Here is a 27,610-nt window from a genome sequence, read left to right on the forward strand (position 1 = left end):
AGGCAGTTAGGTCTGGGGGATCCCTGGGGAGTGGGGGATCCCTGGGGAGTGGGGGGCGCAGGCAGTTAGGTGTGGGGAGGGGGGATCCCTGGGGAGTGGGGGGAGCAGGCAGTCAGGTGCGAGGAGGGGGGAATCTCTAGAGAGTGGGGGGAGCAGGCAGTCAGGTGCGGGGAGGGGATCCCTGGGGAGTGGGGGGAGCAGGCAGTCAGGTGCGGGGAGGGGATCCCTGGGGAGTGGGGGGAGCAGGCAGTCAGGTGTGGGGAGGGGGATCCCTGGGGAGCAGGCAGTCAGGTGCGGGGAGGGGGATCCCGGGAGGAGGGAGGAGCAGGCAGCCCCGCCCCCACGGCCCCTTTGTGCGCTGCCCGCTCCGAGCCCCGCCTCCTCCTTCCCTGGAATCCTCTGACACTCTCCGCCTTGCAACAATGTAGCCAGCCCTGCGCGGCGCACAGCAGCGTGAAAAAGGTGCCGGCGGCGCTCATTGGCTGCCGGCTCGCGGCCTCGCCCGCCCATTGGCGGCCTCGCCCCGCCTCCGCCTCGGCCTAGCAGCGTAGGTTGAGCCTCCTGGCAAAAGCCGCCCCCTTCCCCCCAGCGCCTGCAAATGCTGCCGCTGCCGCCCGGGCGGAGGGCGCGCTAGGGCCGGGGCCGGGGCCGGGGCCGCCGCGGCTGCTGCAGGGCCGGGCTGAGTCCCCCCCTCCCAGCCTGCTCGGCTGCCCCCCGGCCGCGGCGCGGCGCGGGGGATCCGCTCGGCCGGGGAGCGAGGGGGCCATGGCCGGGGAGGCGCCGCCGGGCAGGGGGAGCCGGGAGCGGGGCGGGAGCTGCTGCTGCTAGCGGGGAGCTCGGCTCCGAGCGACCCCCCCACCTTGCCTCCCTCCCTCCCTCCCCGCGTCTTCCGCACAGCCGGGGTGAGTAGCCGGGGGAGGGGCTTGGGGGGAGGAGGAAGTGGGGGAGGGGCAGGCGGAGGGGGAGGGGGCATGGGGAAGCGGGGGGGAGGAGATCGGCTGGCTGGGAGGACCGGAGTAGCGGGGTGACTGGGTAGGAGCTCAGTGGGGGAGAGACTCACCCGGGGCGGGGACTGTGGGGGGCATCCTGCGAGGCACATGGGGAGGGGAGTGAATGGGGGCTGGGCAGGTCGGGGGGGGGCTGGGCCTTCACCTGACACATGCTGATCGGGGGTGGGGGGACACACTCCAGAGCCAGCCTCTGATGAGAGCGGAAGCCAATTTTGGCTGGTGGGGGGTCCACTCTTTTGCACCCCCTCCCCGCCCTTCAGAGAGGGGGCACGCAGCATCCGCCCCAGTGTGGCAGCAGCTCTGAATCGTGGGGTGCGGGCCCGATCCTGCTTGACACCAGCCTCCGCCTGCTGGGATCTGGCTCCCTGGCTTCAGAGGGGTCTTGGGAGGGGCAGGACCGTGGTGCCAGCTCAATGTCTCGCTTCCTTTTGTTCAGCGAATCAAGCTTTGGACGCGCCTGGTGTTAAGAGGCTGCTGCTAACAATAGGCGGCTAGGGAGAGCCCCAAACTGTTGGCAGACCCTGGTCTGGTCTTTGTACCCGTCCCCCTGTGTCCACAAGCCGCTCCCTGCTCTCCAAGGGGGCTGCACTGGGAGAGATGCACAGTGGGGCTTATAAAGGGAAGAAGCCAGTTTTGAAATCGGTATTTCCTCTTTCTGACTTGGAGGTGGGAGCTCTGTCCCGCCACAAGTGCAGGAAATCTAGGGCCCCCGTGGGGCTGCTTCTGGAACCCCTGAAAGGTGGGGTAGGGACCTCCGCAGGCCTCTTTCCTCTCTGCGCCATCCTACCCTGCCATTGGCATGATGCAGAAGCTGGCAATATGGCTCCTAACTGGATGGCTCGGTTATTTACTGGGTGTGTGAAGGGGGGGGGGTGGAGAGGTGTAGTTCCCCAGGCTGCCCTCTTTTAATATCCGATCCATTTATCTCACACACACACACAGCTCCTTAACACCTGTCAAACTCCTATGATCTCAGGTGCATCTGTTCCTGGGGAAGGTGATGCAGCAGAAATGCTTCTAGTTGATGTGGGAAGCCAAGGGGCCTCCTGCCATGCAAGATTATTCCAAAGCGGGGTCGGGGGAGAGGCAGATCAATGTTGACTTTTCCCAAAAGCCAGGAACACCCCGACTTCCCTTCGACTAGCCCGTGGTGATGCCTCTGCCCCATGGCTCTTGCAGGGGGTGCAGACTCAGGAAGGGGCTAACAGAGCGGGGGCAGCAGCGCGGGCCCCTGGCAGTGCCTTCTCCTGCCCAGCTGAGTTTACTCCAGCAGACAGAGATGCCCTCTGCTGCGGGTGCCCCAGTGGGGGAGGTAGCTGTTGGCAGGGCTGCTGGTGCGGAAAGGTGGAAGGAGCGCCCTGTTCTCCACGGCGCTGGCTGTCTCACGGCGTGTCACAGCCTGCTGCCGGTCTTGTCCCGGCTCTGCAGGCTAAGGTGCCGTGTCCTGGCGCAGGGCCCGAGTACTGTGGTCTCTCTCCTTGCTCCGCTTTGCCTTCTCCGCCGTGTCCGGATTGTTGTTTTCCTAGGCTGGGGTTCTGCTTGCCTGGGAGAGGCACTGTTTATCTGAACTGGCCTCGGGGAGAGGCTGCGTTTCTAGCTAATGAAACGCCAGAGCTCGGTGACTCCACCAGCCCGCTGACCTGAGGCTTGGCATCTCGGGATGATTGACTTGGGTGTCATGCTTGGAGCTGTGTTTTGGGGTCCTATTAGTTCTTTGTATTACAGTCGTGCTTAGAGACCCCACCTGAGACCAGGGCCTGAGGGGCTGTACGTACACAGATTATCCCTGCAGCATGGTCCAGTGGGTAGGGCACTGGGCCGGGACTCAGGAGACCTGGTTGCTGTTCCTGGCCTGCTGGGTGACTTCAGGCAAGTCACTTTGCCGCTCTGTGCCTCAGTTTCCCCATCTGAAAAACGGGGAGAATGATACTGACCTTTGAACTCTACTGTTCGGAGGTGAGTGGTGGTGGTAGCATTAATAAAAAGCTCGCGGGGCAAATAGACAAGACAGACAAAGGGTGGGAGGGGAAACAGACGCAGAGGAGAAGTGACTTGCCCAAGGTGGCGCCGCAGTGGCAGAGCTGGGACTAGAACTGGTCTCCTGAGTCCCACTCCAGCGCCCTGGGTGCCGCTGGGCCGTGCTGTCTGTCCTGTACATCCCCTAACCCACGGCTTGGAGGAAGAGGTGATGGTGATTTAGGGACTGGAGAAAACACCTGCTGTGAAATAGTTGTCTGTCTGACAGGTGAAATGCTGTTAATCGCTTTACAAATGAGGGGCTGAGTTCGTCTTGCAGGGGGGAGTTCCTCACATCCCTCCACTCCCTGCCCTTGCGCTCCCTGCCAAGTTCTTTGTGTGCTGCCCTGTCATCCCCCTCTATTTTGGGGGCTCCCTGTAACCCCTCCCACCTCCTCCCTCATGCCAGGGACTGTCCCTCCCCATTCCCTCCTCCGTGGCCCCCCCAATTATTCCTCCTTTATTTACTATCTGGGCGGGAAGGTGTCCATGCTAACCTCTATTGAGAGGATGGGCAGAGCTCACCTGGGGTGCTGGAATGTGTTAATGGCTGCCATCTGCCGGTGCTTTGATTTATAGACAATTACAGACCCGGTGGAAGCTGACTGTCCCCTGTTTTGCCCCTTCCAGTTTGCCTATTTTTCACCCAAATCCATAGGGGTCTGCCTACTGATGCCAAGGAAAACCGGGGCTCTGGCATTATTTTCGCAGGCCTTCCAAAAGGAGGAGGGTCCGTTCGGTGAGCAGCTCTCGTTTCCAGGACAAGCTCTTCGTGAACCAGAACCGCTTCACAAAGCGCTGGTGTCTGTTGGTTTCAGGCCATTGTGCCAGGCTGCCCAGCGCCTAGCAAGGCAGGGGTCTGGTCAGAGAAATAAATAATCACGCTAGCAGACCCTGCTTTCCTTACAACTGTACCCAGCCCTCCCATTACAGCCCCTTGCAGCAGAACCGGCTGCACTGGTTGGCACCCCCGGCGCCCTCTGACTAGCACGTGGGGCTGGTTTGGAACGGTCCAAACGTGGTTGTGGGCAGAGGTGTGCCCTGTCGGGATGCGGGCACTGGCCGTGCACCGGTGCCGGGAAACGGAGCCTCCTGTGCCCCCTGTTTGTGGGCCGCTCATCTAGTCCGTCTGTCCCCCTCTGGCCAGCGCAGGGTTGTCTCTGTGGTATGTTCTCAAATGACCCGCCGGATGGGGCTTCCCTGCGTGGCCGAATGGGCAGAGGGCGCTCGCGAGTGGGTTTGGACGGTGATCGTAAGCGCTGACTTTAGTTTCTCCGCTTCTTGTCCGTGCAGCGGCCTCCCAGCCTGGCCTGGGCTATGTGCGTTCAAAGCGTCTTCTCCACTAGCGTTTGCAAATGAAAATGGAGGAAATGTCTTTGTCTGGCCTGGATAACAGCAAGCTGGAGGTAAGCGGGAGTGAGCCGGGACCTCCAGAGAGCCGCTTTCCCTTGGCGAATCCTTCCCACCATCCTGACTCAGGATTTAATGAGCCCGTTTTCCTCTGCGCAGAATTGTCCGTGGAGCAGGCAGATCTGCTAGCTGATCAGGGAGCAAGGCGTGTCTTTGCCACTCCTCTCAGCCCTGCAGAGCCAACAGGATTCCAGGCTGCGTTAGCCACAGCTGCACGGGTGCAACCCCGGGGATGCAAGGGGTGGCGGCGGGGGTAGAATTTATTACTGGGGGTGATGCTGGGAAGAGCCAAGCCTGACTCGTGGGTCCTGAAATGCCAGGAATGTGGATTCCTATAGTGCTGGCCTTTGACCCCTTTATGGTGCACCCAAGGGGAGGGATGTGGCGAATCGCTGGGAAACCAATGACACTGAGTCAGAGGGAACGCCAGTGAAACTGAATTCCGGAGCTTGCCTAGGGAAGGTGAAAGAACGGGCCCACAGCTTTACCCGTGCGCCCAGGGCTGTCCTGGGGAAAGTCCTGTTGGCTTGTTGGAGGGGGGGTAGCCTGCTGGATTCCTATGGAGAGGAGGGACCCCTCTTTCAGGGTGCAGGCGTGGAGTCTCTCTCCTTCCTTGCAGTGTTTAGTGAGAAAGCAACCATGTGTCCAGTTCTAACTGGAAGCCACGGATGGGGGTGGGGGCGCGAGAATCCACCTCATTGGGCCCCCGATTCTGCCCGTCCTGAGCGGACCCCTCTGGGAGGGGAAGAGTCTGGGTTTGCAGCGGGACGTGGGTACATCCAGACCGTGCGACTTCACCCCAGGATGAGGAAGATGGAGGCAGAAGGCTGCTGTCTTGTGGGGAGAGCTGGGAGCCATGAGACTTCCCAGGGTAGCTTCTCTGCGCCTGCTTCTGCCCCTTCTGTTGCCTTCTGGGGGAAGAGAGCAGGGAAAGCTCCCTGATCCCAGACTCTTTGCTCTCCCCCGCCCCACCTCCGTGGCTGGGGGTAAAGCGGTGACAGCCTTGGGTGGGAGACCACATGCAGCTGGGCCCTGCGTAGCCACCAGTGGGCATCTGCTCCAGCATTGTGGTGTTTGCTGGGACGGGGAGGAAACGCGCTCAGGAAAGGTGGCAGCGGTTGCTCTGGGATACAGTGCGAGTGGGGGGCAGTGGGGAGGGGGCACCGGTTCTTTGCAAGGGTGGTGGCGGTGACATCTGCACCAAGCTCTAGGAACAATCTTGGATCCGCCATTCAAACCCACGGCGCAGCGATGGCCACTAAAACCAGCCATGGTCCTGCTGTGGTATTTCCTGTGCCGGGCCTGGGCTGTTGAAAATGGCAGGGGGGGGGATTTCACCTGGTGGGATGCAATCGGGTCTCCCTCACCGCGGCTTCTCACCGGCTCTGTTGGGCCCCAGGCCATCGCTCACGAGATTTACACGGACCTGGTCGAAGACGCCTGCCTGGGGCTCTGCTTCGAGGTGCATCGGGCAGTCAAGTGCGGTTACTTCTTCCTGGACGACACGGACCCCGACAGCATGAAGGATTTCGGTGAGTTCCCTCTAGGGCCCCTTTCCCGCTCCCTTCCCCCTCCTCTGACTTAAGGGGGGCAGAACCGGCAGGAGCGTTCTAGGAGGATTTAAAGGGACAGGCCAACTTGGCTCTTTAGAAATGGCGCATGGAAAGCCGGGATCCGGTTTCTGAGGAGGCCCCTTCAGATAGCAAAGCCTGATGCTTCCAGAAATGCCCTTGAAGGTCGCTTTGAGTCTGGTCTGCTCCCCCGTTGAGGTTTGAAAGGGAGACACGGCGCTACAGCCACAGGGTAAACTGGCCAGACACGCAGTGCGGGTCCACGCGCGGAGTGAGTGAACTTGAAACCCAGTCGGGATACAGGGAACCATCCTGGATCAGATCAATGGTCCGTCTAGACCAGTGGCTCGCCACCTTTCCAGACTGCTGGGCCCCTTTCAGGAGTCCGCTTTGTCTTGCGGGCCCCCGGGTTTCGCCTCACTTAAAACCGACTTGCCGACAAAATCAGACCTAAGCATACAAAAGTGTCACAGCCTCTAGTACTGAAAAATTGCCACCTGCCTCAAATTTGTCCTATCGTTATCAAATACATCACCTGGAATATAAATACTGTCCTCACATTTCAGTGTATATCGAGCAGTATAAACAAGTCATTGTATAAAATTGTCGTTTGTACTGACTTCGCTAGTGCTTTGCACGTAGCCTGTTGTAAAACTAGGCGAACATCTAGGTGAGTTAATGTACCCCCTGGCAGACCGCTGCGTACCCCCCAGGGATACTCGTACCCCGGTTGAGAACCACTGATCGTCCTGTCCCTGACATTGGCCAGCACCAGCTGCTTCAGAGGAAGATGCAAGAAACTCCACAGTTAGGGAATAACCTGCCCATGGGGAAAATGTTTTCCTGGCCCTGTTCATTGGAGGCTGCCTTCTGCCCTGGAGCCGGAGGTTTGTCCTTTAATCCTTGTTTTCCTCCAACTCCTCTGAGTTAGGCCTTGGCTAAGCATAGGAATTGTGCCACTTGCACTAGACTCTCAAGGAGCTGCAGCCTCTCTCGTATGCGTGCAGCGATCCCGGTGTGAAGCTGCCGTAGGTGGGTGTAGCTGCTCTGGTTCGGGAAGGGGGGAAGCTGTGCGGGCAGTTTCGCTGTCTCCGCACCAGGGCTTGCACTAGGCTGGTTAGCATTTGCACGCCGTAGTTGTATCAGTACAAAACCTGTGAGTTGCTCAGGCTGCGAAGTGGCCTTCGGGATGTGGTGTCGTGCCTGGTACAGACGTCCGAGAAAGGCAGCGGTTTTGAAACTGCTGGGGTCCCTCTAAGCCAGAGGTGGGCAAACTATGGCCCGTGGGATCGTCCTGTCTGGCCCTTGAGCTCCCGGCCAGGGAGGCTAGTCCCTGGCCCCTCCCCTGCTGTCCCCCCTCCCCCATCATTGCGCGGGGTTATGCACTCCTGCCAAGCAGAGTGCCAGCATGTCTAGTTCCGGGCGGCCCGGCTGCCAGACATGCTGCTCTGCAGGGTAAGGGGTCCGGGGGGTTCCGGGGGGCAGTCAGGGAACAGGGGGCGGTTGGATGGGGTGGAGGTTCGGGGGGCGGTCAGGGGAAGGGGAACTGGGGGGGTTGGATAAGCGTGGGAGTCCGGGGGGGGCTGTCAGGGGGCAGGGGTGTGGATAGGGGTCAGGAGACGGGGAACAGGGGGGTTGGATAGGCGCGGGGTCCCAGGGGGCCTGTAAGGGTGGGGTGTGAATAGGGGTTGGGGCAGTCAGGGGACTGGGAACAGAGGGGTTGGATAGGGGGTGGGGTCCCGGGGGGGCGGTTAGAGGACAAGGAGTGGGGGGGTTGGATGGGCTGAGGGTTCTGAGTGGGGGCAGGAAGTGGGAGGGGTGGCTAGGGGGCAGGGGCCAGGCTGGTTGGGGAGGCACAGCCTTCCTTACTCAGCCCTCCATACAGTTTTGCAATCCCAATGTGGCCCTCGGGCCAAAAAGTTTGCCCACCCCTGCTCTAAGCCGTCGTGCATTGCAGCTGTTCCGGGCATCTGCATGGCTCGGTTGATCAGCGCACTCACTTCCTGGGTTCCATGCCACCGAGCGACGGGCCCCGGGGGGGTCCCAAAGAAATCTGCCCGTCTGCACTGACTGTGCCTTTAAAAAGCGTGACGTGTGCCCAGTCAGGTTGGGCTCCCGCGCCAGTCCCTCTTCCGGACGTGAAGTGAGAAACCGGTTTAAAGAGAAATTCCCAAGTGTGCCACTTCATATCGGGTTATGCAGAAACCTTAACACGCTCAACCCACTTGTGGGGCTTGGATTGGGGAGCGAAGGGTCAGACAATAGAAATGTATCTAAACCTCAGACTTGGCCTTTCGGCGAAACTTTCATTTGCCTGACAAAATCTAGGGCAAAGTCACCTGGAGGCATCAATACACGCAGGGCGTTGGCTGTGCTAATAGGATCTCTCTCTCTTGGGAGCAGGGGGGCTCTTGCAGGACAGCAGGAGAACCTCCACTTCTGTAGCCTCAAAATGCGGGCGGGGGGGGCTGTCTGGGGACTGGCTCTTAAACTGCCCTTGTTAGTGAGGGTGGAAGGGGAGTTTTTATTGTAATCAGAAAAGCGACTGTGTAAAAACAGCCTCTTCTCAGCTCACGGCTCCTTGGGGTCCCAGCTACTGAAACAAACGACAAGTTTTCCCCTGCGACTGCCGCAGGAGAGGGAGCTGGAGTGGATTCTGCCACCCTATTGCTATGTATCTGTATTCGAGTACGAGCCCCGACCGAGCTTGGGCTCTGGAGTAGCGCTTTTCTGGTCGGGCTTCGGGGGCCCCTTCTTGCCTCAGTTTCCCCTCCCTCCCCAGTTAATCTTGGGAGGCTGGTTTCTGCCAAGGAGCTCTGGAGGGTTACTCAGCCTAGCCAGGCCTTTCTACTAGCCCTTTCCTGGCTGTTCTTCCCGCGCACACTCACAAGGCTGCCCTGGTATCCCTCGGCAGGCCTCGCTAGTCATCACCTGCTCCCCATCCCGCGGCCCTTGCATTTATCCTGGGGAGCTGGGCTATGCCTAGCATGCATGTGGCAGAGCCCCACCCCCTTAGAGGGCCAGCTCATCCTGAGACCGGCCCCCATGGTGCCAGGTGCTGTACGTATTCCCAGACCCCAGGTGGAGTTGGAAGCCTGGATGCCTAGAGATATCAAACTTGCTCTGTGTCCTGAGTCTGCTCGGAGTCCGTGGGAGCAGGGGGCTCTCGGTATCTCCCCAGGGCCGGGTGCTGGCTTGCTGTTGAGGGGGGTGAAAGTTGGGCTGTCGTGGAAACTCTCTGAGCAAGCTGGAGTGTTGTGTGGCTGGGGTGAGGGCTCAGGGACGTGACGGTGGACGCTGCTGGGCCCCCCCGCGGAGGTGGTCCGTGCCTGCCCCGTGGCACCAGAAGGGCTGACGCTTGTGCCCCCCTCTTTCTCAGAAATCGTGGACCAGCCCGGTGTGGATATCTTCGGCCAGGTCTACAACCAGTGGAAGAATAAGGAGTGCGTGTGTCCGAACTGCAGCCGCAGCATCGCTGCCTCCCGCTTCGCCCCCCACCTGGAGAAGTGCCTGGGGATGGGCCGGAACAGCAGCCGGATCGCCAACAGGAGGTGAGGGCGGCTGGGAGCAGCGGCTGCCGATCACCGAGCCCTTTGTGGCCACAGACCGGACCGCAAAGGGGTCACGGACACCGAGCCCGCACCCTGTAACGCATGTATCCCCACTTGGGGAAACCGAGGCCTAGGGAACCTTAGCAGGGCGTTCTGGTGAGTCTGTGGCAGAACTGGGTGTAGAACCCAGGAGTCCTGACTTAACCACTAGGCCACCCTCCCGTCTCTGAGCTGGGAACAAAACCCAAGAGTCTCGATCCTCTTCGTTTGCGAACTGCTGGCCCCCGCCCCCCTCCCAGAATCAGGAACAGAACCCAGGAGTCCTGACGCCTATTTCCCTAATTGCAGTTCACATAGTTTTTTGTAAAACCTTAAAATTTGTGAAACCGCCATGCACTGTATTTAGCCCCTCGCCCCCCCCGTGCCCCCCAGTTCTTGCAGTTGGCTTGTTGCTCAAGACGCTCCTTCCCCCTCTGCTGATCTCTGTGGATGTGGAGTTTTGTGGGGTGACTGGGCGTCCCTCGGGCTGTCTGCTGCGGGGTGGGAGGCAGGCCTCCGGAGCTCACGTCTGTTTTCCCTCCCTCCCCCGCCCCCAATAGGATCGCTAGCAGCAACAACATGAACAAATCCGAGAGCGACCAAGAGGACAACGATGACATCAACGATAACGACTGGTCCTACGGCTCCGAGAAGAAAGGTAGCGGGGCTGGGGGTGGAGGTGCGGGGCGAGTGGGTGGGAGGTTCCGTCTTTGTGCAGTAAGGGGCCGGATCACCCTGCCCCTGACACCCAGTGGGCTGGGCTGTGACAGACCTCCCCGGGGAGCCATGTTGAGGGGCAGTGTGAGAGATAATGGGGTTCCTACCCCCCATACCTTAAGCCTGGCAGCCCCACTAAAGGGCCTGCCTGTGACTTGCTCATCAGTGGAGCAGATGTTGGTCCCAGCCCCTTGTGCCCAAGGTCACAGGGGGGGTCTGGAGCAGAGCCAGGAAGTGATCCCCAATCTTCTGAGTCCCAGCCCAGTCTTGCCTCAACATGGGGGGCTGGGAAATAATCTCGCGTAGCTCCTCGCTTGGGGGTGGTCTTCGTGCGGCCTCTTTCCGGTGCCCCCCCGGCTCTGCGTTCTGTCCCCTGCACCCCCGCCCGTCTCTGCCGGTTACCCAACATCCTCGGGCAGCCGGCTGAGCTGGGGAGTCTGTTGGCCACGTGGACACCAGGCCGAGAGGTGCATTAAGCACCTGGCAGAGCGAGAGAGTCTGTGGCTGTGTTTCGTGCCCCTTGGGAGCCGCCTAGCCCGGCTGTGGCAGGGTGGTGGTGCGGGCCGGCGCCGAAAGGATTAAAGCAAAGCAGCGTGGGGTTTGGCTTTCGGTCCCTTCTGGCCATCCTGTCCCATCCCCATTTCCCGCCCCGCTCCGACAGACCTGGGCCTTTTCAGCCTGGCTCTCCTGCCCCTGGAGGGGACGGCCTCCAAGGTTGGTTTGGATGTTGTGATGGGGGCACTGTTAAGGCTAAAGAACAGTATTCCTTTCTCCTCCCTTCCTAGCAAAGAAGAGGAAATCCGATAAGGTACGTGTTGTCTGGGCGAGGGGATGCAGAGTCGGGGATGATGGGGTGGGGGAGGAGAACCAGCAGCTGTGAGCTCTGGGACGCAGGCTGGCGTCAGGTGTGTGAGGTCTGCAGGGTACGTACTGGCAGCAGGGCAAGGGAAGGTTGGCCCGGGAGCATGGTTCTGCCCTGATCTGCATGCCCCATGGTGTCTCTAGTGCCCATTGCGGGTGCAGGGAGCGGCCGGCAGCTCGGCTCATTGCTTGCTGTGGTGGTGGGGGAGGCCGTGCTCTGTTTGGACTCATGGCTGCATCAGGGAGTGAGACTTTCTGTGTGCGCTGCCCCAGCACTTCCTGCTACGGTTGCCAGGGTCCGCTCCCTGCATGGGTCTGCAGCGCCCGGGCACGGGCTGCTCTGGGAGGCTCCCACGAACATTCCTGGTTAGCGCTGTGTTTGCACGGCTGGCCCTGTCGACTCCCGCTAGTCTGTCGGGGGGGAAGAGGTCAGTGCAGGGCGGGGAAGAGGGATCAGTGGGGTAAATGGGGGGGTGAGTTGCAGCCTAGTTCCTAGAGAGCGAAGGAAGCCGTCAGGGGTGTGAGGACACAGCAGCTTGTTCGGGGGCGGGGGAAGCCCCCGGCATCAGCAGGTGGTTCGCTGGCCCCTTTAGTTCTGGTCCCAGGTGAGCGCGTTCCCTTGAATAACCAGGGTGAGGGTTGTGGGTGTGAATGACCAGATCCCAGGGGCTGGGCAGGGAAGGGGATGGGCAAGGTGCATTCAGACCCCGCTTCATTCTTCCTCTTCCCCAAAGCGTCTGTGTCTTTCTTATTCCAGAACCCCAACTCGCCCCGGAGATCGAAATCCTTAAAACACAAAAATGGTAAGTGGCGAGGGGGCGGGGTTTGGGCCAGCTGGGACTGGCGCTCCCCACTGCCTCTGGGAACAGGCCTGATGTCTCTACGGGGCGGCCAAGCCCTGCCATGACGGCGGCAGTGTGGCAGGCGGGACCCGATGCTGGCCTGAGCCGTGCGGCAGGGCAACCGCGATGTCCTGGGGAAGCCTGGGATGTGCGATGCTGGAAAGGGGAGCAGTACCAGGGCAGGGCATTAGCCTGCAGCAGGCATTCCTTGGGGCGAGCCCATGGGGAAGCCAGCGGGCTGCTGGGTGAGGCCTGGCCGGCTCCACACCTGTACCCCAAGAGAATACACTGTGTGGGTCTGGTTCTGGGCCACGGCGCTGCTGCCTGGACTCCTGGAGAGCCCCAGCACAGTCTGCCCCTTTCTCTGATCTGTGTCCCATCCCCCCCGGGGGTCACCGGGGTCTGGGGCTCCCCACCGGAGAAGCGGCGCTGCCCCTGAACCGTGGGCATGTGGTGTTGCAATGGACTCTGCCGGCAGTTCCAGGGCACCCCGTGCTCACGCCCAGGGCGGGGGGCTCGAGATGATTGCTGGCTTGAGCTCCTCTTCAAGGAAGGGAGGATGGGCAGGGGTTCCTGCTGCCCCACACCTCCCTCAGCCTTTCCCGAATGCCCTCGCTGCCCTTTTGCTGGCTGCCTCTTTCCTGCCATGCCCAGCTGCAGGCTCTGCCGTTGCTCCCTCCGCCGTTCCCGACTCCTCCTCCTGCATGCTGGGCCCTCCATCCCCCCTTCCCCCCCCCCCGGCCTCTGTCATGCCCCCTAAACCCGCTTCTCCTGGGAGTCCCTCCCAAGCTTTTCTTCTCCCCCTCCACCCCCCAGCTGTGCCTGGCTGAGACAGAGGTCCCTGGGGCAGGGACTGGCTTCCTAGGGGCTCCGTCCAGCACCCTGGGGACGCACGCAGGGCTGCCCGAGGAGAGGCTGCTTGGTGGCTCTCCAGGCCTGGGCAGGGAGGGTGGGAGCATGGCTGGCCTTGGAGTCCCCATCTCTCCCTTCGCCCGAAGTGATAGACGGCTGCGTCATGTGTCTCACCATCTCGTCCTCTTTTCAGGGGAGCTCAGTGGGAACTCGGATCCCTTTAAGGTGAGTGTAGGTGCGAATCCATGTCGGGATGGGGGGGGGGGGAGGAAACAGCATGGCCCAGTGGGTAGAGTGCTGGCCTGTGACTCAGAAGACCTGGATTCTATTCCCAGGTCTGCCACTAGCTTGCTGGGTGACCATGGGCAAGTCCCCTCCCCTCCCTGTGCCTCAATTCCCCTCCCGCCCCTCGGCTGGTTTACACAGCTCTGGGGCCCTGATCGGGGTTAGGGGCTACAGCGCTCTCACGCTGCACCCCTGACAGTGCTTGTGACACTCAGTCACCCTCGTGTCTCCCTGCAGTACAGCAACTCCTCTGGAATCAACTACGAAACGCTGGGTCCCGAGGAGCTCCGCTCGTTGCTCACCACGGTGAGTAGCCCCTGGGGCCGGAGCTGTACCGACGACGGAAAGGAATCTCGCCCCGCTTGGGAGCCAGGGCTCCTGGGTTCTGTCCCTGCTGACTTGCGTTGTGGCCTGACAGTGCTGTTCTGCAGTTGCTGCGTGGCCTCCCACTCTGCTTGGGGCTTCAGCAGTCCAACTAGCCAGAGAGTGCGGGGAACATCGCTAGGTTGCTCCAGAGGCCGTCGTCCCTGCTTGGGGGATACGGAGCCCATGAGTTAGGGTCCAGGGAGATTGTCCGAGTAAAAATCCCCACACCTCCTTCACCATCCCCAGGAGTTTTTTGCTGGTAGAGCCCCTCGTCTTTAATATCAGCCTGTAGCTAGGAAGCATCTGATAAACTTGCAGCTACATTGCCTGCCCTCAGCTTCCTGACTGCATGGGATGGGGGTCTTGGCTACGCCTGTGTCTGGAGTCTAGCCCAAGCCCTTCCTCTTGGGCACTGCTCCTTGTTCAAAGCTGCCTACCTCCGATGCAGTTGGCCTGCCTCTGCAGCAATGAAATTGATGTCTTGCTGCTTACCCCGGCCACCGTTGCCTGCTGGGCTGGGAATAGCAGCAGCAAAACTGACCAGTCTAGTTGGTTTCACACTGCGGCTGCTTGGGGAATACTCTTAGCAGCAGCAGAGGCACTAGGGCTGCCCTGCTGCAGACTAGGGAAGACAGGGCTGCATTGAACCATAGATGGAAAGTTGCCCTGGGGAGTGAAATCTTTCAAGCTGAGCTGCCCCCGGAACCAGGGTGAACCTTGTGTCTCTGGTTGCCAAGGAAGGTCCCACGTTAAGGGTGTTTGAAAACCCCACGTAGCAATACCTCTGCGCTGGGACACCTCCGGTTGCTCACCCCGTCTGTTTTCTCTCTAGCAATGTGGGGTGATCTCCGAACACACCAAGAAGATGTGCACCAGGTGAGAGCGCCGCCTTGGGTCTCTGTGTCCTACTCAGGGACCCTCCGAAACGTTTGCTCAGGTGGCTTGGCCTCGCTGCAGCCTGGGACTGCATGGTGGGGGGGTCGTCTCCTCCTGTCCTAGGAGCAGCTGTTGCTGAGTTACTGGCAAGAATCCCCCCCCCCCCCCGCCAAGCATGACTTTCTGGGGTGCAGGGAGGCCGCCCGGGAGCAAGGGTAGGGCTGTGGAAAGTACAGGGAAGGGGAAGAAAAGCCACTGTGCGCTCCAGGCCTCTGAACTCCTGTATCCCCGCAGGTCTCTGCGCTGCCCCCAGCATACAGACGAGCAGCGGAGGTCAGTCAGGGTCTACCTCCTTGGACCCTCTGCGTAAGTGCGATCAGACACAAGCGGAGCCGAGACGTGCCCGTGGGAGATGAAAAAGGCTCCTCTGGGCCTGCTGCCTCCAGGCCGGGCTATGCAGTGCCAGCTCTCTGGGCCCCAGCGGGCTTGTCTCGAGGAGACGTTGAGCGAGGCCCTGGCGTGGTGTCTCTGGACCTCAGCTGAGCGCAGACAGCAGGGGCAGCCGATCCCTGAGATGAGCCCTTGTTCGGCCCCAGGTCTAGTGGGGACTTTGCCCAGTGCCGTGTGGGTGGCCCTGGGGAATGTCTGTCCCAGGTTGGAGGCAGGTGACTGAATGTGGCACAGCAGCCCAGGAAGGCACACGGAGGGGAGAGGTTTCGGAGACTGGCTGGGGGTGGGGTTCGGTTCCTGGAAGGAGGGAGTCTGTTCCAAGTGGGGGGGGGGGGGGCCAGCAGAAGGCTTGAAGCAGTGTGAGGAGAGAGGAGCTGATTCTGGAGGGCTCTAGGGAGCAGCAGGAGGACCCGAGGGCAGGGCTGTCTGCAGGAGCTGGGCAGGGTTGTGTGGCTCCCTCCCCACCTGGGCCACCTGGACTCCTCTTCCACCACAGCCAAAACCTGGCTCCGAGGGCTGGCCTGGTGGCAGCGGAGGGAGGGGGACCCTTTGAGGAATGCTCAGAACCAAAGCACCCTTGTTTGTTACCCCCACCCCAAAACAAATGGAACAGCAGAAGCCGGGGGTGGGGGTGGGGCAGATCCTGAGGCCTCGCTGGTGCCCAGTCCCACCAGAGCACATCTCCCCCTGAGACCTCCCTGGCCCCATCTGCCTGCTCCCCTCGCTCTGCAGGGGAACCCGTTGCCTGGTGGGGTGCAGGCTCAGGGCAGTGTGAGGGATGGGTGGGGGGATTGCTGCGTGCGGCTAAGGGATGTGTGGATGGCTGTGACCCCTCTCCTGTGTGCCCCCCCCCCCCCCCCAGCTCGCTCCCGGAGGCAGAGGGCAGCGTGGAAAACGAGGGCTTTGACGTGTCTGAGAGCCAGGCTATCATGAGCCGGCTGCAGTGGGATGGCTCCTCGGACATCTCGCCCTCCGACTCGGCCTCCTCGAAAGCGAGTAAGAACTGGGGCCCGGGGGTGGGGGTCTCAGCCGGCTGCCGGGGTCCTGGGAGACGTGCCCTGAGGAATCGGGGCAGCTCCCTGGTCCACCGTGCCCTCGGGAGAGGGGGCAGGCTGCCTTCCCTCCCCCCAGTTAGGAGGAAACCCCTCTGCTTTCCCCCCAACTTGCTCCCCGGGGAGTGGGGCTTTTCCCTTTGGTTTGGGGTGGGGGGGAACATGGGGCTCACGTTCCCGCTTCTCCCTTCGGCCCAGGTACGAACAACTCGGAGTCGCGTAAAACCAAAAAGAAGAAGCCGCACCTGAGCCTGGTGGGGGGCACGCCGGGGCTCAGCTCCAGCAAGAAGAAGAAACCCAAACCGCCCGCGCCCCCCACCCCCAGCATCTACGACGACATCAACTGAGGGGCGGGAGCGGACGGCGGCCCCTGCGCCGGGCCTGTCCTGACTCTGATCACGCCCGGGGGAGCCAAGCGACGCCTCGTACCCCCTGCTGTATTGACTGTGAAGAGAGCCCATCTCCGGGAATCGGACTGCGCGGGTGCAGGGGGCACCTGTCTCCAGGAGGGGGTGCTGTGGAGCTGGAGGACGTCACTGCCTGCGGGGATTGGGGGGCATGGCTGACATGTCCCTTCCCCCATGTCTATTTATTCTGTGATTTTTACTGGATGTCCAATCATGACTATATGGTGACGTCTGTCGCTTGGCAACACTAGAGCCAGGTGTGTGTGGGGGGGGGGGGGGGATTGAGCGGATGCCACCCTGGGCCTTGAAGGGAGGCACCAGAGAGGAGGGGTGCGGGAGCCAGGCCATGCCAGCCCTTCAGCCTCCCTGCCTGCTCTGACCGACGAGCCGAAAAGTCAGGGGATCTGAGGGGAGGAAAAGGCCCCTTCAGAGCCACCTCCTCCAGGGAGCGGGGTGCTGGCCTCAGAGGAGGAGCTGGTACAAGGATCAATACCAGGGGCCTGGGGCAATACAGGCCTTCCCTTTTACTTCTGTCATGGGACTTCTGGCTGGGCCTTGATTTGGCATTTTGGGGGGGGGGGGGTGCGTTCCTCCTTCCTTCCGCCCCCAGGTGGGGAGGGGGCTGGCTGGTGCCAGGTCAGAGCGGAGAGCGTGATCGGATGTCCCTGCTGTGGTCCGCTCTCCCCGCAGGGCGGTGGCCGCGTGCCAGCCTCGCTCTGTGCGGGTGCTCGCCGGTCGGGCAGGCCCCAGAGCGGGCACCTGTCGGGGCGCTGTGTGAGGACTGCGGGGTTCGGGGAGGGCGGAGGCTGGATGGTAACACACATTCCCGTGGGGTCCCCCTCAGCCGGTTGTACCTCCTGGCATGGGGAAGTGCCCGGGCTGGGCTTGGAGCTGCTGGCGCTTGTTCTGCCATCTCTGCCTGGGGGAGCAGGGGGCGAGGCTGCTGTACTGTAGGGGGTGTACACGCCTGCTGTGGGGCAGGGGGTCCCATCGCTGTGCTCTGCCTTGCCTAGTGTTGCCCTGGGACTCCGGTCGTACCCTGGGACTGGAGGGAGCTGCTGGCTGGGTAAATGTTGGGACCCTCCTGCCGCTGCTACAGTGAAAAGCGGCAACTGGGCCCGTGACACAGCCTTGCTGGGCTTTTTGCCAGGCCAGTGTTCTTGTTCGCCGCACGGCCCGGGTCTCTGAGCAGCGAGGTTGGTGCTGGAACAATTCACTGCTTTAAAAACAAACTGGGGGGGATCCCCACTAGGGGAGAGCTTACTAGTCCCTTCCCCGCCTCCCATCTCCCTTCCCCTTGAGCTTTCGGAAGGGACGAGTGCGTGCCCACTGAATCACGTTGCTTGGGCTGCTCTTTGCTAGAGACGAGCTCCTTCCCCTACACACTCAACGTGCTAAGCATGGCCCAGGCCCCATTTTCGGGGCAGGACCCCCTACCCCCCCCCAAGGACACATGGTGCTTCCTGCTGACTTGGAAAATTGAATGCTTCAATTTTCGAGGTGTCTTTATTTTCCTCTCATCCCTGGGTGGCCCCTCTGGGCTTCTGATCTTCCTGGGGCTTCTTGTCACCAGGAACTAGACCCCGACGGGGCGTCTCCTGTTGGGCTCGTGGCTCTTCTCCTGTCTTGTCTTGAATTTTCCATCTCTGCAACTCTCAGCCAGCTGGGCCGTGCCCCCCGTGTGTGCAGAGCAAACCTCCCGGGGAACTGAGCCCCGAGCCGGCTGCGTTTATTTCTTCTAGGCCTTTCTGCGATGTGAGCCGGTTGCGGTCGGGGGAAGAATTCAAGTGGTGGTCGGTTTCTGAGCCTTTTGCTAATGGTGACCAGCGTTGCTGTGGGCCTGCTCACAGAGAACCTCTCTGGCCTGCAGGTGGCAGCGTCTGTCGGACGCTCCCTGGACGCTTGAGTGTGAGCGAGGCTGTAGCCGGATGCCTTGCAGGTTCCATCAGCATCTGAAACCTCCAGGTTTCTCCTTTGGTTTCCCGTTGGAGCTGTGGCTCTCGGCCAGCCCTCTCGTGCGTGCAGCTCTGCTCTGCGCTGGCGGGGTCTGGGGGTGCCCTCAATGAAAGGGCAGGAACCCAAAGGCATCCTTTTGAGCAGAGCTTTCGCGGCTTGGTCACGGTGGGGGCTGCATCTTGATGTTACAGGCCCGGTGCACACCCCTAGATTAAAACCAGCGGGCCACTCTCAGAGGGGGAGTGGAGGGAGGCACCTTTGACACTCAGCAAATGTGTGTGGTTGCAGTCGGAGGCAGCCAGCGGTCCGCATAGTGCGTGCTCCGCCCAGTGTGGTTCTGGTATTGCTACACCTTCCTTCTGTTCCTGCGAAGGGTGGGGGTGTGCAGACCCAGCCTTTCCCATGCACCTTTTGTCTTGGCTCGCCAGTACAGCCTCCAAGCGCCTGAGGCGCCGATCGGCTGTAAGTGGCCCAGAACGTCTGCTCCAGATTGCCACGGGCCTCATCACAGAAAGGTGAAAATGGCTAAACCCCAATCAGCGGCTCTGCTGGCTGGCAAATATGAACGTAGTGCAAATGTCCTGCTTCCCACAGCCTTGCTGATTCCCTGTCTAAGGTAACTTATGAAATGCACCTGTCTGACCCTAGGAAACCTTTGTTCTGAGCTAGACTCTGACCTGGGCTCCCTTGTCTGTCTCCTAAACTCCTGCCACTACATTTTTCGAAGGAAGGCTCTGGCTGCAGAGAATAGGCCTCTGGGGAAGAGGACGTGTATCTTTAAGGGAGAGGAGAGGAGTCCCCCCCAAGTTAGGTGTCCATTTGGGCTTGGGTGCAGGTAGGTTAATCACAAGTTGCCTCTTCATCCCATGCCCTTCTTGGGGGGGAGGGAGGGAGTCTAGTTTTTAATCTAGGTTAAGAATCATGATCGTCTTGAATGGTGGATTAATTTATGAAAGGGGTGGCAGAGATTCAGGGTGTGAGCTGGAGGCAGGTGTCGCATGCACAAGCATTTGACCCTGTAGACTGGGCACTGACCTGCGGTGCCCTCTGCTAGTGAGTCCAACGCCCCTTTGGACAGGGTGTGCCAGGATCAGCCGGGGGCTCAGAGCTTTAGAATGACAGGGTTGCCTGTGAGTGTGTCCCTATGAACTGCTTTGCAAGTGTGTGGGATTGAGTTGTCCCCTACAGCCGGCTCCCTCATCCAGGCGGCTAGTCTTAGTGGACGTGATCACTGCACCTCGTTTGCTGCTTGTATAAGGGAACAGTGTATCCCTTCCTCCCTTTGAGCTATGCCGCTTCTCCAGCTCTGAGCCAGGGAGACACTCAGCAACAATCTCCAGTTTGACTCCTGGCTTGTGGTCATTTGAAGCTGTGCCCTTCCCGCCTGCTGGTGCACCTGCACAGGGTGTCTGAGCTCTCTCTGGATGTAGCTGACGTCTCTTTACATGTCTTTCCAGTTGATGTAGCTGCAGGCTCCTTGCACCGCTGTGGTTCCAAGTGGAAGCGATGCTGCTAGTTTTGGGGCATAGCTGCATGGGGCTCCGACATTCAGTTCTGAACCAAGCAGCTCTGGAAGCTGTCGTTTGCCCCAAGCCGGGAGTCCTAAAAGGATCATTCCCATGGCATCTGGGCTTGTCAACAGTAGGAACAATAGAACCTTGAGGGCCAGGCCTGGACCGCTCTCTTGCAGCGCCAGTGTGTGTGTTGGATGTTGATCTAGACCTTTCTGTGGAAGGAAGGAAGTCCACTCGGCTGTAATAACACATGGGCAGTGGGGTCTGGAACAGGACAAAGCAGGCTTTTCCCTCTAGGCTTCAACTGCTTGTTGCTGACCAGTGGATGTGGGTCATGTGGATCACTACAGCACAGTGCGTAGAAGGCAAGTGGATAGCGGAGGGTTAATGTCTTTGTCCTGCACAGCATATTAAAATAACCTGCTTAACTCGGTGAATTGGTGGGACTAAAATCCCTCCTGCAGAGGAGAACCGTGGTAGTTCTAAGCGTGGCTGGTCATCTACCTCCTCAGTTTGATGATAAAGTACACTGCCTAAGTGGCTCCCGTGGAGGTACCGGAACATTGTGGACAGGACGGTGGTAACAGCTTGAGTCTTGCAACTTCAGAAAGCAAGGCCCAAGAGAAAACAACCCAAAGGAGCCCAGGCCGGACCCCGTACTGCAGCTGCTGATGGGAAGTGCAGCTGCATTCGAGTTTTACATGCAGCCGCCGAGAGAGTGATCCAGGCTGCTTGTTGTATTTTTTCCTTAATCACAGGCTCTGTATCATTTTCCCCCTACCCCCCAGTCCCTTTTTTTATTTTTAAGGTAAGCCTGCTTCACTTGAAACCCTGCATTCTATCATGATACTGGTCATGAGGAGGGTTTTAATTGGTAATGATATAAAAAACCTGCACCTGGGACTTCCCAGTTGTGTCCCTCAACACAACTGTCAGGGTGTGGGAAACGACACAGGTGGTGATCACATGGGGGAAGGTGGGGTAAGTACTGTACTGTGGTCTTGAAATTTTTATTTTTGCATATGTAATCCATCCTGTACAGGTAGTTCCAACTTTGTAAAATCTGTGTATTCCCATTAGTGGATTGTGGCTGCCCCTGTAAATAAAATGCATCTTGACTTGGTATCAAAGCCTCTTGTCTGTATTAGGTCATTAACGTGCAGCTGTCTCCCCTTCTGACTAGAACTACAGCTGCGGGGGGAAGTGGTAATGGTTATAAAAGCTGTGGGTGTGTGTGTGTGTGTGTGTTTTTTTTTTTTTTTTTTTTTAAATTCAAGCCACTCCCCCAAGTGTTTCTCTACCTGTTAAACTGCATGAGGAAGAATGGGAGTTTGGCTGAAAAAGGTGCAGGCTGCCACACAAACTGGACTGGAAGGGACTGTCGAGGGGGGCAGAATGCAACTGGACCCTTTCATCATGCACTGAGACCCGAGAGACTTGCTGCTTGTGATTTTTCGAGCAGAAGCCAATCTCCCGCCTGTGACCATCGCACAAGGATGGAGGCCTGCCCTAAAGGCTTTTTGCACTAGTAGAACTACTTCAGGTAAGGGTGGGGGTTTTGTACCAAGACTGTTATCCTGGTAAAAGCCCTGCTGGGAATCTGATTATGCTAATATGGCTAATTCTCACTCAGGAAGCCGAATATAAGCACTTTCCTCCCTGTTCAATTGTGCCCAATGTGTTTTGGGGGGAAGGGGTGCTGCTTAAGGGGCACCCCTTCTCTCAGCCCTTGTCTAGGGGAGAAACTGAACTCCCTGGAATAACCCTCCAGCTGAATGCTCTGTTCTGGAATAATCATTCCCCTCACCAAACAGTAATTCTGGAATTAAAAGACACATTTAGGAGACTGGTCTACACTAAAGCTTTAAGTCAATGTAACTTAAATCGCTCAGGGGTGTGAAAGATACCTCCCCCCCCGCCCCCCAACCCCCAAAGCAACATGAGTTACATTAACTTAAGCACTCTCCACCCCGCACGCTGTTGGTGGGAGATGTAGCTTCTGTCGCTCGCAGAGACTGAGTGATTATGCTGATGGGAGAACGCTGTCCTGTTGGCATAGCGTGTCTTCTCCAGATGCGCTACAGTGGCACAGCTGTGCCAATGCAGCGCAGTACCATAGACTTGTCCTAGAAGTGTTCACAGGGGGGAGCTATTTCAGAATAGCTTATTCAGGTCTAGCTCTGCTGGTCAAGTTCCCGCTGTAGGCAAGGCCTCAGCTGTAAACCAGGCAGCTGCATGGCTCCTGTAGGCCTACTTCCCCCTGCTGCTTCTCAGAGCTTTGAGTTCCTTACACGTTCATACTTCTCGCACGCCTGTGCGTGCAGGCAGTTTCTCTTCTGCCCCCGTGCAAAATAAAAATCAGCCTTCAACCACCAGGAGCAACTTTCAACAGGTTCATTATCTGACTTTCAACAAAATCCACTGTAGGGCCTGTCTTTATAAATGCATTCCTAGAAAACAAGGGCGGGGAGGAAAGTGCTCTAAAGAAAGTTAAACATTTGTCTCAAAATGTCTGGGATAGGCACAAGTCTAGACTCCTCCCCCCCGGTGGGGAAGAGCACTCGGCAGAAGTTGCAACCTTCTATTTAAAAAGAATTCCTTTAAAAATAGTTCCCTCCCCTTTGCACCAGGTGCCAGTGAGAATATTTGGTCTTTAGAATTAGCACGTTCAATACAAAGCAAGCCTGGTCAAGCAGGGAGGAGGTGCCAGACAGCCCTATACCCCTGAAAGGGGCTTTTAGGACTTAGGCCCTGGTGGAGTGCACACACGCTGCACTCACATGCTGAGTGAGCCAGCCCCTAGCCTCTTGCAGGAGTGGCAAAGTGACAGAGAAGTACCATGCAGGGCAACATGCTCTCTCATCCCCACGGAGTCCGTTCTTGGGAGTTTGGCCTATCCTAAAGCAAGCCTGAGCATGCAAACCTACCGCAGCTGCATTCTAACAGGGCCCATTCACCTACAGCAGAGAGGACAAACCATGAAGCCGGAGTTGCTTTCTGCCAGGCTAGAAAGTGGCTCTTTTTACAGGACTCCTTCACGCAGCTGAGCCAAGCTCAGAGTACACATGCTGAGGCTGCTTGAAAGATGTTCATGAGGCAAGGGACAGAAGGTCCCTCTCCTCATCTCTACCTGAGAGGAGTTGCAGCAGCGCCTTGGGAGTGACGATTCGTCTCATGACATAAGTGACACAGGTCAGTTAGAGCACGCAAGCAGCACCCGGCAAAGCGGTCCCCTTCTATGGAGGAACAAAGTCTCATTAAACAGCAGCAAGGTGAGGAAACAAACAGTGAATCTAGGGGTCTCTCTTCCACATTGCTGGATACAGAAGGTTCTCTAGTATTTGAGCCGGCACGGGGTTCCCTGGGCCCCCAGCCAGTTTCCCTAACACCGTTTGTCACAGCACATTTAAAATAAGCTATAAAACAAATGCTGGGTTCCAATCTACCCCTCCAACTTTGCCTCTTATCGTCCGTACATCCCAAAAACCAGGAAGCTGAAGAAGACAGTCACCCCAACCAAGGAGACCGTGGCCGGCGCAGTGAAGAATTGGCGGTAGTTGATGCGGCAGTACCAGATCACAGCCAGCATCACCACGAAAACAGGGAGCATTAGATTCCCTATGTTCACCGTGACCCCTGCTGCTTCTGCTGGGGTGACCACCGAGTCAGGAAGGGGGGAGCCGGCGGTCTGTGACAGATGGCAATGGATCACACAGTTGTCCATGATATTGAGGGAACGGAGGGTCCGTGCCTGGTCCTGGAGTAGCTGGCCCTGATAGATAAACTTCATCTGATTTTCTTGTCCTGGGAAATGTTTGCTTTTCAGGAAAACAGAAAGAGGCAAAGTTTAGAAGAGATGCTTTAAAAACCAGTCCTAAACGCAGCCAAGACTAGTGTAAAACCCAAACAATGTAGCCAGGTTAAACCTCCTCAGGATACAGGATTCAAATGTAGTCCGTAAGTAATGGTCAATTTCACCATCCTTCCCAAACCGCATCAGCAACTACTAACTTGGAGGAGTTTAAGTTTACAGAGTGGGGAAGTTACACACCCCTGATGACTGCTCCTGCCAAGTCCAGCTGCCACTGAAAACGAAACCAAGTTCACAATGGGTTCAAACAACTGGGCTCCAATCCAGATTAGCCCCCCTGTGCAAGACAGCCCTTGTCCCAGAGAGCACATTATAGCCATTAGAGTTTAGGATTTACCTCTTGACTTATAACAGGGTTCATAAAAGAACTAGATAGATTCAGGAAGGGTAGCTCCATCAATGGCTATTAGGGTGGGCAGGGCTGGTGGCCCTAGCCTCCGTTTGCCCGAAGCTGGGAAGGGGCAACAGGGGATGGATCGCTTGATGATTAGCTGTTCTGTTCATTCCCCCCGGGGCCTAGTGGGTTGGGCACTGGAGTGGAACTCAGGAAAGCTGGGTTCTAGTCCCAGCTCTGCCACTGGGTTGCTGGGTGACCTTGGGCAAGTCACTTCCCCTTCTGTGCCTGTTTCCCCGGTGATAAAAATAGGGATGAGGATACTGAGATGTACTGATGAAAAGGGCCATAAAAGGTAATAGCACAGACCGACATTTATACAGAGTAAGAGACAAATCTGTCCAAGCCATCACTTACCAGTGAGGGGCACGTCATTACACATCCCAGAGAGAGATTTAATGGTTGCTACACATTTCTAATGGGGCACTCCCGCCCTAGAGGTCCCACTGGGCACTCTACAGACACACAAAGGGACAATCCCCACAGAACCTGTGGCAGTGCTTGTTGGGGGAGGGTTGCTCACTTGAACTCTGGGCCTTATAGACTGAAAGTCCCTTTGCTGCCTCTTACATGGAACTTACCTCTTGAGAACACCCACGGTGTCCTCCGGTCTTACCATGGCCACCTCTTCGGTGTCATTGAGGAACTTGAGACGCACTTTGATGAGCCCGGAGCATGGTTCGCTCTCCTCCCGGATGTGTGACATTTGCGAGGTTCCTTGGCTCTCTTGACCCGGCTGTTCTAGGGCACTGGACTCACTGGAGGATGTCCTTTTGGGCAAGCTTTGTATGTTCAGCAGATGGTCGAGGCTGGAGTCAGAGGTGCTGCCATTGCCCCCTTGCTCAACTGCAGGGCCCAAGTTGGATGCAGCACCCCCTTCCTCTTCAGCCTTTTCTTCTGCACTATCAGCCGACCCCGGGGCCTCAGTAGGCTCTGAGGTTACTGAATTCCCCACATACCGTTCAACGTGGCTGAGATGGATCACCGAGGATTCGCCCGTCGCTACAATAGTTCCCAAAAGCTGGTTGCTGCCATCTGCTACGTAAGTGGAAAGCCACGCCAGAACCAGAGCCAGGACAAGAACCACCACGCCAGTCACCACCGTTACTTCATCCCCCAAGCCTTCAATGAGCGTCATGCCAGGGGGCTCCATCTCTTGGCTTCTTGCAGGAGCTCAGCTGCAAAGAAAAAGGAACTCAGCTCCAGCCATGAACCAACAAAAGGAAGGTGCTCCAGAAGGGGAACGAACTGAGGCGGCGTGGAGCCTAACAGGAAAGAACAGGCAGTAGTTTCTGCCTTTCCACTCGCTGAGACCCTTGCTCGGTTTTAACATTTGTCCCTTTCCCTTAAAAACAAAGAGCACAAGAACCCATCACATGGGACATGCACAGCAAGCAGGTAAGGGAACCATAACCAGCTAGGTTAACATGAAAGAAAATTAGACAGGCTCTCCGAATGTCGTCTTAGTTCTTTATCCTCTAGCCGAGAAGCAGGCGTGGCAGAAATAACTATGGTTGGTTTGTTTTTCTGACTCCCCAGAACGTGACGGCCACATTCAAGCACAGTGTAGCTGTTTTTCTCCTAGCTCAACTTTGCCACACAATCCCAGCACTGAACATAAACAGTTGCTGTCCAGCAGTGGGGACCTCTGGCCTGTTTCCTGGCAAAGTTCACTTTTTAGATTTGACACGCAACTGCCCTTGGTGTATCTACCAACTACACAACAAATCGGTGGGAGGGGAAGGGTTCTCTTACACTTATCTTTACTGGCCTAGCTAAGAGGAGATGAAAGGAAGCTAATACAGAACTAGAGAAAGTTAACACAGGTAGAAGCAATGCAAGACCGACCACGTTACAAAACTTAAATATCAAATCAATTTAGCAAATGGCAAGTGAGCTTTTTTTTTTTTTCATTAATGCTGGTATAATGGACCAGTCAGGTATGAAACATCCCCAACCAAATACATTGACAACATTTAAGAAGTAATAACCATATTAGAATTGCAAGAAGAAATTCTTCCACGGTGCCTTCCACAGCAGAGGATGTAAGCAGAACACATGAGCTGTAAAATCAGGTCAAACTAGCACCTCTCACAGATGAGGAAAGAACACATTCTGTGCCTTAACCACAGAACTCCTGGGGCCCATTCTTAGTTTGGCATTTGATAGGTCACCTTTGTGCCTCAGTTTCCCCATCTGCAAAATGGGAATGGTGATATCAACCCATTTCATAGGAGGTTCATGAAGGTCAACTCATTCATGTTTAAAGGTCTCGGAAAATAATGTGAAAGTGCTCTAGAATGGCAAAGCAAAGACACAGAAAAGTTTAAATGATTGGACACACACTGTACAGATACAGAAGGGTCCCTTCCATGGATCAGGGAAAGACATGCCCACTCACAACTCAGACATTTTTAGAAAAGGAAACAAACATATTGCCAGGGTCCGCAGTTACTCAGTTTTTCATTCGAGTAATAGCCAACCCCTCTTTTTCCACATCTCTTAGAAGCAAGTCCCTGTAACAAAGACCTGAACTTGAAATCCTAAGTAGAGAAATTAAATGTTGGGATTAGTCCCTCAATGATGTTTACAATCATGGATTCAGTTCAATTTACCATGGAAGACTGTGATCTAGTGATTAGTGAGGGGGACTTGGATTGTAGTCCTGGCTCTGCCACCGACCATGGATAAGTCACTTCCCCCTCCCAGTCTGTCTCTCACTTTCCTCATCTGTAAAACATGGGAACATTCACTCACTCGCCGTAGCTACCTCACCGGTGGGGGCACTGAGTATTAGCCAGTCCAACCCTTACACAGAGCTTCTGGGAAGTATCTATGCTATTCACACACTCAGCACCATTGTTGGTGCCATCTAAGAAAGCACCAGTCTGCGCATGGACCACCCTTGGAAAGGAGAGGGCACGTTCTGCTATTTCAGAGACAGGTGGGACGCCCGCATGGTGCGGAGAGGAAGAACTTTGTTTCCTAACCCTCCTGGAGCCCTGACTTTCCCCTGCCCATTTCCGTGGGCCGGAGACAGGTACCTGCAGACAGAAACCTCGGCCAGGGGAGTTATCTGAAGGGAAGCACGGAGGCCTCTCAGACCTGGGTGGGGGGGGGTTAGACCCCGCTTGTGGGCTGCGTGTTAACGACACCGAGCGAGCAGGGAGGTGGCATTAACAGCAGGTGTGTGTGTGTGACATGTTCCCAAGAGATGACATGGCCCCGACAGCGGGGGAGGGGGATCAAGCCCCAGGGGGGGGTTAAACTCCTGTAACGGGGGAGGGGGCCGATCCGGGGAGGGGTTAGGCCTCCGTAGCGGGGGGGAGGGGCAGAGCCCGGGGGGGGGGGAAGCCCCCGCAGCGGGGGGGAGGGGCAGAGCTGGTCACCACCACTTACCTGGCACTCCCGCAGTCGCCTTCTCCTGTCCGAAGGCCCCCCCCATACACTTCACGTTCCAAGCACACGCCGCCGACGTCACAAGCACGCACGCAGAAAACAGCGACGTTTCACGCACGCGCCACAGACGTGAAATGGACCGGGCGGCGCTCGCTGGTGACGTCATACGAT

The 27,610-nt window shown here is 57.8% G+C and overlaps 2 protein-coding genes across 8 annotated transcripts in view; one reads left to right on the plus strand and one right to left on the minus strand.

The window, feature by feature from the left end:
* The first annotated feature begins 657 nt into the window (after window positions 1–657).
* On the plus strand, window positions 658–20,905 carry ATXN7L3 (ataxin 7 like 3). 5 transcript variants are annotated; one of them, XM_034755845.1, is made up of 13 exons: window positions 658–902; window positions 4,320–4,432; window positions 5,836–5,968; window positions 9,387–9,558; window positions 10,158–10,255; window positions 11,100–11,122; window positions 11,933–11,978; window positions 13,063–13,094; window positions 13,392–13,460; window positions 14,353–14,396; window positions 14,691–14,762; window positions 15,709–15,842; window positions 16,097–20,905. In XM_034755845.1, exons 2-13 carry the CDS (start codon window positions 4,382–4,384, stop codon window positions 16,243–16,245), a joined length of 1,023 nt encoding a protein of 340 aa, XP_034611736.1. In that variant the 5' UTR covers window positions 658–902; window positions 4,320–4,381; the 3' UTR covers window positions 16,246–20,905. The 5 variants fall into 5 exon arrangements, with proteins under 5 accessions (XP_034611736.1, XP_034611739.1, XP_034611740.1 ...); XM_034755848.1 differs by having other exon boundaries at window positions 803–902; window positions 14,691–14,729; XM_034755847.1 differs by lacking the exon at window positions 658–902 and adding an exon at window positions 1,012–1,032.
* A 1,250-nt stretch (window positions 20,906–22,155) lies between these two features.
* The window catches only part of TMUB2 (transmembrane and ubiquitin like domain containing 2), a 5,815-nt gene continuing 360 nt past the window's right edge, over window positions 22,156–27,610 (minus strand). Inside the window, exons 1-3 of one of the 3 annotated variants that reach the window (XM_034756117.1) lie at window positions 27,440–27,580; window positions 24,622–25,218; window positions 22,156–23,593 (exon numbers count right to left, since the gene is read on the minus strand). In XM_034756117.1, coding sequence (XP_034612008.1) covers window positions 23,239–23,593; window positions 24,622–25,193 — 927 coding nt within the window. In that variant the 5' untranslated portion in view covers window positions 25,194–25,218; window positions 27,440–27,580 and the 3' untranslated portion in view covers window positions 22,156–23,238. Of the gene's footprint in view, window positions 23,594–24,621; window positions 25,219–26,853; window positions 26,952–27,439; window positions 27,581–27,610 lie in introns of those variants that run through there. The other 2 variants (XM_034756120.1, XM_034756119.1) reach the window with 2 other exon arrangements.

The sequence above is a fragment of the Trachemys scripta genome, chromosome 23 (assembly GCF_013100865.1).
Source record: "Trachemys scripta elegans isolate TJP31775 chromosome 23, CAS_Tse_1.0, whole genome shotgun sequence".
Taxonomy (NCBI): domain Eukaryota; kingdom Metazoa; phylum Chordata; order Testudines; family Emydidae; genus Trachemys; species Trachemys scripta.

Coding starts and splice junctions, on each gene's coding strand:
- ATXN7L3 (XM_034755845.1), top strand. CDS start 4,382: ATGAAAATGGAGGAAATGTCTTTGTCTGGCCTGGATAACAGCAAGCTG. Junction 5,969..9,386: donor CGACAGCATGAAGGATTTCG/GTGAGTTCCCTC, acceptor CCTCTTTCTCAG/AAATCGTGGACCAGCCCGGT. Junction 15,843..16,096: donor CTCGGCCTCCTCGAAAGCGA/GTAAGAACTGGG, acceptor CCTTCGGCCCAG/GTACGAACAACTCGGAGTCG.